The sequence below is a fragment of the Polypterus senegalus genome, chromosome 16 (assembly GCF_016835505.1).
Source record: "Polypterus senegalus isolate Bchr_013 chromosome 16, ASM1683550v1, whole genome shotgun sequence".
Classification (NCBI taxonomy): Eukaryota; Metazoa; Chordata; class Cladistia; order Polypteriformes; family Polypteridae; genus Polypterus; species Polypterus senegalus.
The window spans coordinates 104,368,578-104,378,560 of record NC_053169.1 but is presented as its reverse complement, the minus strand read 5'-3'; the positions used below and the strand labels follow the sequence as shown (position 1 = coordinate 104,378,560).

At 36.4% G+C, this 9,983-nt stretch overlaps 1 protein-coding gene across 1 annotated transcript in view; it reads left to right on the top strand.

Annotated features, from left to right (window-relative positions):
* Window positions 1–9,580, top strand: part of ppm1g (protein phosphatase, Mg2+/Mn2+ dependent, 1G) — a 33,239-nt gene extending 23,659 nt beyond the window's left edge. Inside the window, exons 9-12 of the mRNA XM_039738281.1 lie at window positions 1,690–1,924; window positions 3,945–4,074; window positions 5,113–5,209; window positions 9,238–9,580. Of these exons, the coding sequence (XP_039594215.1) occupies window positions 1,690–1,924; window positions 3,945–4,074; window positions 5,113–5,209; window positions 9,238–9,417 (642 nt within the window). The 3' untranslated portion in view covers window positions 9,418–9,580. The remainder of the gene's footprint in view (window positions 1–1,689; window positions 1,925–3,944; window positions 4,075–5,112; window positions 5,210–9,237) is intronic.
* Window positions 9,581–9,983: the final 403 nt, after the last annotated feature.

Here is a 9,983-nt window from a genome sequence, read left to right as displayed (position 1 = left end):
GAGCAAAATCTTTGGGATATTTAAAATTCCGTCATTTTAGAAAATCAGAGTAAAGAAATTTAATTTGTTCTTTTATTTACTATTTAACTGTATATGGATATATTTTTATGGAGATGCAAACAGGCTGCGTTGCCAGTTTGAGTTGATTTATTCGTTTGAATATCTGAACTTGCTTGTACTATCTGCTCAAAGATATTTTGCCTACCAATAAAATCTTCTGACGGAAAATCAAGAGAACTTTGAACAACACGATAGTTCATAATATCCGAGCCACTGCACCAAGATGGTTTGTCCATGCCATTATTGCAACTGATACCAAAGAGCCGTAAAAGAGGCGTGACAGGTACAGTATATATATGTTTATATATATATATATGTATTAGGTATATGTGTGTGTGTATGGTACGCAGGTGTTATGCAGAATATATATATATATATATATATATATATATATATATATATATATATATATATATATATATATATGAGCACAAAAGAATATTTCAAATGTTTTCACTATTAAGATTTGTTTAATATATAATTGATGAACATATAGAAGAGGTCTATTAAAATTGAGCAGACGACAGATCGACACAAACTTATTGCAAAGAAGACTAAATGGGCATACTAATAACTGATACTTGTTGTAAGTCAGACCAGTAGATAATAACTTAAAAGAAGAATGTGAAGAACAAAAGCAAATGTTTAATGTATAAATGTTCAGGATACATGAATATTCATGTCTAAAAGTACAAGAAATGAATGAATCATTACAGTTAAATTGCTAGTGTTTTGTCTTTAATATTTAAAATTTTAGATATAATAAACAGTTTATTTTCAAATTATATTCTATAAAGTACGGAATGCGTTTATTGTTCATTAAAATATTGTAGATCCTCGCATTAGTGTTCCACCATGTTCAAATGTCTTTCCACTTTGATCTCAATAAAGCTATGTCGGAAGGTTTAACCGACACTGGCACCAGCGCGAAAGATTAAGAAGATCATCCGAATAATACAAGAACGAGCCAACAACCGCCGCACCGAAAAGGTGAGGTGGCTAAACGAGAGAACTGCACCATTTCACCGTCTCGTTATCTGTCAAAGGCAGATTGTTGCTATTTTGAGATATGAAGCAAGTCCTTTTGGAGAGCCCGGCATCTACATGATATGTACAAGGCGAATTGCGCTTTAAATCAGAAGACCGCATTTTTATATACCGTGCTATTTTCTAAAACGATATGACTTCACCACCAGCGTTTGTTACCATTGAAAACTTAATAGCCTCAAACACCAGAAAAGACGGAATTACCGATTTGCTCATTAAGATTGATTTGTGTAGTCCTGTGGCATGAAATGAAGCACCTTAGATTGTAGCAAACCAACAAGAGCTTCATCTTGCTTTGTTGGCTGCTAAGACTGGCAGATCACAATACTTCCAAGTTTCTTGATTATTAATAAATGGTAAAATTAGCAGATGTATTGAAAAAACTCTTCTGCAGTGATTACATGCACTCATTGTTTAGGTTATTGTACTTTCATCCCAATTTTTTTATATTCTTATGAGATTAAGTTATCATAGATTATCTGCATTCTCAACATAAAGTGACTGTTTAATTGCATTTGTTTCTGATTGATGCTGTACAGTACAACACTAATATTTGCACTTCTTTGTCACCTTTACTTGCAGCCTGGTTCTGATAGTGGGACAACAGCTGTTGTTGCAGTAATTCGTGGAAATCAGTTAATTGTTGCTAATGCTGGAGACTCGCGATGTGTGGTTTCAGAAAATGGGAAGGCAGTAGACATGTCTTATGATCACAAGCCAGAAGATGAAGTCGAGCTGGCAAGGATCAAGAATGCAGGGGGCAAAGTTACTTTGGATGGAAGAGTTAATGGGGGTCTAAATCTTTCCAGAGCTATTGGTAAGTCTATTTTCTACTAGATTCTCGAGGTCCATTGTCTTGTTTTACATTTCCTGTGTTTAGTTTACATTTTTGCATGAAATTTTATGTTGATGTATAGTTACAGTTTTAAACATATTATAAATCTTAAAGTCAAGACTGAAGAATGTTTTGGTCTCTGCAGTGTTCTGTAGGAACTGTGCCCTGTACAAGTATGCATTTGGCTCAATGTAATTAATCGGCACTACATCTGGAATTGTAATGTCGCCCATCCAGCTTCATTAATCATTACATACACTCAGACATATGTACAGAACCGCCATTTATCTCTGCTTTGTATGCTGTGATCACAAACAACTTATACTTAAATGAGCATTGTGCCTAGAGCACTACTCATTAATGTTATATATATTTAAATTTCAATGAATGGGAAAATGTCTAAAGTGCCTCAGAATATTTCAGCTTTTTGGATAAAAAGGCAACATGAACTATACATTTTGATTTATTACTGTTCTAATTTGTCACTTTTATCACAGAAATTCTTGCCCTTTGCTTCCTTTTTTTGTTTAGAAGATCAACTTGTGCTCTCATTAGGCTGACCAAAGCTGAAATAAGAGTTGTAGGACAGTTACAGAAATAAAACCCCAACAAGGGTTGTCTGCCTTGTGGATTGTGGAAAAAAATGGATATATTTGTGGCTTTTCAACGATGAGGCAGCATTAGGACACAATCACATCATCTTTGTCTATCAGTTCACGGTCATCGGTTTACATTTGGCATTTCTTGAGATCTGAGAGTTTACTTGGAATTTGATTGGAACTTTGGTCGATGAAGTAATTCAGGGATACAAAATGTCCAGCTTGTAGGGTCCACGTCTGTTCCAGACACTTGAAGTAAGGGTCCTCCTGTATCTGTTAGTAGTGTACTCCCCACTGTATTGTAGACAGGTAAGTTGTCAGTAATTATCAAATCAGAAATCAAGTAAGAAAAATCACTAGCTGCTCTAACTACAGTTTTGTTGCACGAGTGTAATATTTTTGAAAAAGTTGGTGCAAGTTTAATGTAACAACGTTAAGTAATTTATAAGTAAAATAAATATGTGGCGCAAATCCCAGATGTTGGCTGTGAGGGAATGAACTGTCAGTTCATCTGATTGTGATAAAGGTAGTAAAGCAACAGTTTCAAGTAAGGTGACCACATCTAAAATGCAATGACTGGCACATTGCTAAAGTGCACTTCTGAGCCTAAGGGGGATTCTAGCAAAAGAAAGCTGAATATCCTAAATAATTAACTATTTTTATCAGAGGCATGGTGTCCAAGAGCTGCACTTCTTATCGCTATATAGTGCCATCCACAAAATTGAATGATTTATACTGTCCCTTCAAGCATGTCATATGTGGAGCTGAGGTATTAAGCTAAGCTGCTGCCTGAAGTACAAATTTAACTGGAGCTGCAGTGAGGCTCCTTCAGCAAAAGGAAAGGAAAGACGGGATAGACCATCACAGACGTGTTTGTTTTGTTAGAGGTTAATTAACATGGAAGTTTTATCTGAATTGAGAACCAAACTACTTTTAACACACTGGCAGGGCAGCAAAAACGAATGTTGAATTGTCCAGGCTGTGACTCTGCATACATAAATAAGTTTATAAGCGGACAGTGAAGCATAGAATTAGTTACAATCACATCCTTGATATGCAGGCTATTCAGGACTAGAGCAGTGTTGGATCCAAGCAGATGCAGTAGCTTTCATGGTCTGCTTATTTAGTCCATTTCAAGCTTATGGCATTTATGAATCCAACATGCCTTTCATGAGTGTGCTTCCTACATCAACCTAAATCTTTCCTGCAAAAATTGCATTGCGCCGTGTACTCTCAGACAGTCGCCCAGCGCAAATCTCGATCCTTCAAATGACAATTTCAATTTGCTCCTTTGTAAATATGAAAATGTGTTTGTTCACTTTAAGACTGCCTTCCTCAGTTCACATTGTTATTCGAGGTCCCTTGCTTTAGTCCTTACGTTTGTACTTTCTATCTTTATGTAGGAGATCATTTTTATAAACGAAACAAGAATCTTCCTCCTGATGAGCAAATGATTTCAGCTTTGCCAGATGTGAAAGTATTAACATTAACTGACACACATGACTTTATGGTCATTGCTTGTGATGGAATCTGGTAAGTAATTGGTTTACAATTTGAAGTTTGTCTTGTACTGTTCACAATAGACCCAGTAAAGTGTCTTCAAAAGGGTGTTTTACTTGGATAATGAATGTATCATTTCTCAATTAAAATTTTATTTTATAAAAGAATGGGCAAGCTTGTTTCTGCTATACGGAGTCCAAGTTCACCGTTCAATTGTTGGGCTTGTTATTCAAGTGTTTGCAGGGCAAATTTTTAAATGAACCTTGCTTTGCAATTTATTGATTTTTTTTTTCCTAAATGAAGGCAAAACAGACTTGCTCAATAATTATTGACATGTCTTAGCTACATGATAAATCACAAATGCTTTAAATATAAATAAATATTTTTATATAAATTCAGATTAGGAATTCAGAACAGTATTTCCAGAAAAGTATGTTAATACTGGCTCTTTCTGAAAAAATTAAAAGCTGTTTGTATACCACTTTTAGGATGAATACTATTTAAGGCACATTACACGCACATTTTCACAACTGGAACACACTGAGTTATGTGACAAGGCAGAAATTCTATTTATGTAAAATTATTCCTGGAACCAGAAAGTTGAATATAATTGCATGCATATAAAATAATGAAATACATGATTAGTGCCAACCCGGGATTGGTTCCTGCCTTGTGCCCTGTTGGCTGGGATTGGCTCCAGCAGACCCCTGTGTTCAGATTCAGCGGGTTGGAAAATGGATGGATGATTAGGCCTTTTTCCACTGTGCACCAAGATGGTTGGTTGTATTGTGTTAATTGGAGTATCTTAGTCCATATAATTGGTTTAAATTAAATTTATGTACTGGAGGAACTGGAAATGATAGAATGGAGTGACTTACAGGATCCAAGCCTGCTCTATGAGCATGCAGTGTTTCAGAGGCCCAGCCTTCTGCAAGTTGTCCATGAATGTGTGTCAAGTGATGGCCTGTTGTAAATGATAGTACAACAATAATAATAATAATAATAATAATAATGCACTCATTTAATGAACCAGATTTTCAATGAACAAGCCCATCATGTGATCTTTTCTAGGAATGTTATGAGCAGTCAAGAAGTGGTGGATTTTATAAGTGAACGTCTTCTTAAAGAAAAAAAAAAAGAGACCAGTTTGTCTTCCATAGTGGAAGAGGTGAGCCCCTGTTTTCATTTTGCTTCTCAGAAGTTGTCGTCATTTTACAGATTATTTTGCTTTTCTTTAAGTTGATATTTATTCATGAAGTTTGTTTCTCTATTGAACACCCTGCTCTTGTTTTAGGTGGTTCACAGTAGGACTTGTCTGTTGCATTCAAAATGATAGGTTTGTTTAATTTTAAACAAAATTTAATAACTACTGTTATCCAGGGTGTAGTTGTGGATATTTTCTGCTATTGATCTCTCTTTCTCTCAGAGCTGTCTGCATTGAATAATTTACTGACTAAACATCCATTTGCATTTGATTTTTTCATCACAAAAGCATACGGTATGTTAATGTAGGCTGATCTGCTGTGATTTTAAAATGGTTACAGCAAAACCACCTCTCACTTCCTTTGAAAGCCAACTCTTGGTTTGTTCCCATTCCAGGAACTCTTGAAATGTATTTGTAGCGATCTGGAGTGTGAGAGGAATGGATAAGTCAAATACTTTGGCTAATACTGCATCTTCATTTTGCTAGCCTTTTTGTTTTATAGCATAAGAGTTTATAATTCAAATCTAGGCACTGATTTCCGATTTATTTCTTTTATTTTATATTTTAGATTTGAATTACAGAATAAAATGTCATTTTTTTTTCCCTCTTATATATATTTCATATCTTGATATGTATCCAGATTGTTCTATGACCTGCATTGCCTGAAAGAATGTAAATCAGCAGGACGTCACTGACATTTCATATCAGGCTTTGATTTCAGTCCCACCTTGTACGGCTTCTTCAAATCAGACTCTTGCAAATGCCTCCACTGTTTTTAATCTGCTGTGGGGAACATTTTTTTTTTGTATCAAATGTAAATACCTCTCTACATTATAGAAATTCCAAAAAGCTTTATCTGCATCCATACAATCTGTTCATTGCTCGTCAGGGTGTCCCTGTGTTCAGTAAATCCTGTTTGCATTTTTCCCAATTGCTCAGCCATTATAATAACAGACATGATAACTCCTTGAAGATGGTCAGTTTTCTGTTTCCTCTTTGTGTCTCTCAGCTAATTACTGAATGCACTGTCTCCTCTGGCTTTATTTAAAATGCAGAATATCTGACATTTCTTTGTTTCATTTTTTTAGTCAGCACACAGTTGTAAAATAAGTAAATGTGAGACTTGCATTAACACCACATACATTTAAAAGCTAAAAACTGAAGTGATTTTAGAGAGCTTATGGAAGGTTTCATTTATTACTGTTCAGACTAAATTTGATTAGCTGTCGCATTAAAATTCATTGCATTTTGTTCTTGGTTTGCTATTTTTAAAGTTGTGTTGCCAATATTTTATTGACTTCAATTTCAGAATAGTTTTTGTTTTGAAAAGTAATTTTGCTTGTGCCGCAGTTTTCATTGCTTTTCATAATTTGACTGTGCTCTCCAGATGATAATAAACTTGAAGTGCAACATATTCTGCAAGGAGACTTTCTTATCCTTTTTGTTACGCATTCTTGAGTTGCTTTATGGTCATTTCCAAAGTTTATTTTTTTCTTTATATGAACAAATGAAAATATTTTTCCTCTAAGCAGTTGCCATATCCCATAATGATTTGATGTCCTATTTGGTTTGCACTCCCCCTAACACATTGAAATCCAATCTCCACTAAACTGGTATTTGATTCAACAGTGCTAAGATGCCAGTTTGACACTTATTTACTCAAGACTTGTCTAATTTCTTCATAAGAGTTTGGTTTCTTTTGCTTTTTCTTCTTTATTGGCATTCTTTTTTGTTTTAGTGGATTTTTCTTGCAGTTCATATTAAGAAAAATCCACTGAATATCTGACAACAACGCTGCCATTCTATCCTTGTTCCTGCTTGTTTTTTAAATCTCTGGCCAGCGCTGCTGCATCGCAACACAACATTCTCAAACCCTGTAAATCTAATTCACGGATTTGGGGTCTCTCACGGTGGCACAAGGCAGAAACTAATTTGGGACTGGAGGGCCGTTCATCACAGGGTCCCATCACAATGCACATGTACAGTCATGCAGATGTGATTTCCAGTTCATCAAGCCTGCATGTCTTTTGACATGTGTGAGGAAACCCACACAGATATGAGGAGGACACGCACGCTGCCCAAAGACCACTTCTGCTACCGCCTGTTTTGGAGTAAGAAATCGAGATAGGAGTTTGATACTTTGGAGGTGACCCAGTTACTCCAATTATCAGTGAAGTAAATAAAGTCTTGGTGCCAATAATGTCTAAAGCATCCTTGCTATTTTCAGTATTTAAGTTGTTCTGCTAAGCCTTTATGTTTTGCTAGTCTATACATTTGACATTCATTTATACTTGGTAAACAATAGCATGTAAAACAGAAACATTACTTTGGTTTTCTCAATAATTAAAAAAATAAATTTGGGAAAAGGCATTGCAGCTTATAGTACCCTGTACTGGTCCTTCATGGTTAACTTTTTAATGACAGCACTTGCTTAGTCGAGATGCAGTAATGACATGCTGCTCACCTGGTAGGAGAAGATGCTGGAAATTCTTTCATGCCTGCTGCTGTTCCAGTTTATTCTTCCATCGTCTCGATTTATGATTGTCCACAAAGGCAATTATGGAGCTTTGGTCTGACTCTGATGCTCACCTGAGAACTCCAGCTACCCAAAGAATCATTTTTTCCAGGGAAAACCAAACTTCCATTGACAGGGGCCTTATTTGAGCAAAAATTAGTGCAGTAATTTAATTTGCAGAAGACACAACAATTAAAGGCCAAGCTGAGCAGGATTGTAAAAGTTGATTGAGGAAAGACAAACGAGACAAAACTTTCAAGTGCTCTAAAGTGGCCAAAATAAGCACTTGAGAAATAAGTGGGGTGTATATTGGAGAAAGTTATTGATTTTTGTTTTATATATGTTTAATATTTTGAATGCTTAAGTACTTGCTCGATTGAGCCATTATTGCACCCTGGAAACCTGAACAAGACTGCTCTTTGATTATTTGGATATGTTTCATGTGTGCCCAGCATGTGCCCATTTTAATAGAGTGAGTGGCAGCAGCTGTGCTAGGGGCTGCTCTGCTACGTTCACCAAACACTCCAGTGAACTGGGGCTTTGAGTCAGGACATCTTGTTTGGCTCCCCTTGTTCTCACAGTTATGTGCTGCAGAACTTGATTTGTGAAAGATCCTGCTAACTTGTCTTTGTTCAAGGCTTGTTGTGTTTGTTCTGAACACATTAGAGTGCAGCGCTCCATGCTGATCCTTGCGTCTTTCATACTTCTACTTTTTTTCCCCTGTATGTGCAAAGAATAACCCTTTAAGTAATGCACAATCATGAAGGCCATCTGCTCCATGACCCCTAATTAAGGTGTATCGTGAGTTTATGGACAGTCTACTAGGAATTGTCTCGTCAGGACAGGTGGTGGGCATTTCTTTAGGGACCGCAGACTTTCTGTTCTGCTAGTAATTATAGTTACTGAGAAGGCAGACAAAGGGAGCAGACATATTGTCCATTGGTACTGGAGATGAAGGCTGACTGCATAGGCTACATTGTACTCTGCTTTATTTTTATTTTTTAATTGAAGGGAATCTAGAAAACTGATACTAATGCTGGGATGAAATATGTCTTATTCTTATATGTCTAAAGATTGTTTTTATTTGCACGGCTTGGCTGTTGACAGAAAGCCCAGCGCGGCAGCTCTGTGGTCCACGTAGAACCCGCACAGATGTGCATCCTGGTCCACGTAGAACCCGCACAGATGCATTCTGGTCATGGCAACTTGTGTGAGACCGTCATTGACAGCCTGCCAAAGTGGTTAGTTGTCTGAGAAGGGCAGGCCGATGCTGCAGGGTCAAGCTCACCCTCTGCCAACCCTGGACTGCAACAGCTGAGTTTGAAAACCATAAACCTTTGCATCATCATGGAGTGTTCATTTGCAACATTAGTTTGATCTTCGAGCGCCACACTTTTCTTATTTTTGCACTGTGTCTCCTTACTTGTAAGGACCATTAACAACTGTATTTGAAAATCATTGTATTCTCTTTCCACAGCTGCTAGATCAGTGCTTGGCTCCAGACACGTCGGGTGACGGGACGGGCTGTGATAATATGACCTGCATTATTGTTAGGTTCTTGAAAAAGTCGAACTGTAGCCAAATTGACAGTAAGAGAAAATGGACAGTTGAAGAGGAGAATGGCAATGTGGACAGTAAGAAATTAAAAACGGAATAAGGTTAGAACTTTTGAATTATCCCTGCCGCTCAGTTTGAATCAAGGAGAACAAATTGTTCCTTTTTTATTTTTATGGACAAAATGTTTGTTTTTGGTACAATTATAGAAACCTCCCATGAACCTCTTGTTTGGTAGAACAATAAAAAAAAAACAATTTCTTGTATTTGCGTGTTCATTGCTCATTCTTTTTTAATTATTTTTTTCATACTTTCATTAATATTATTCAGATGTTTTTGCAGCTGCCATTTTGTAATTAAATTAACACTTTCTCTTTTTCTACCAACTGCCATAATTAAATGTACTTTTGGTTTTACTCATGAAGACCTGCTTTTAATGTAAAAACTGCTAAGTGTATTGTATTTCATTTAGTGTTACTTAATTTACTATTATGTGTTCGACCTTGCAATTTAGGATCTGGTGTTCTTATTCCAATAAATTTCAATGTGAAATAATTCTGGCCTATGATTCTGGTCAAAGCCAACAAGGCGCAGCTATTCCATCTGCCATCTGTCTGTTCATGTTTCGAATGGCAGCCGTCACCTCAGCTGAACTCGGACACTCTGACA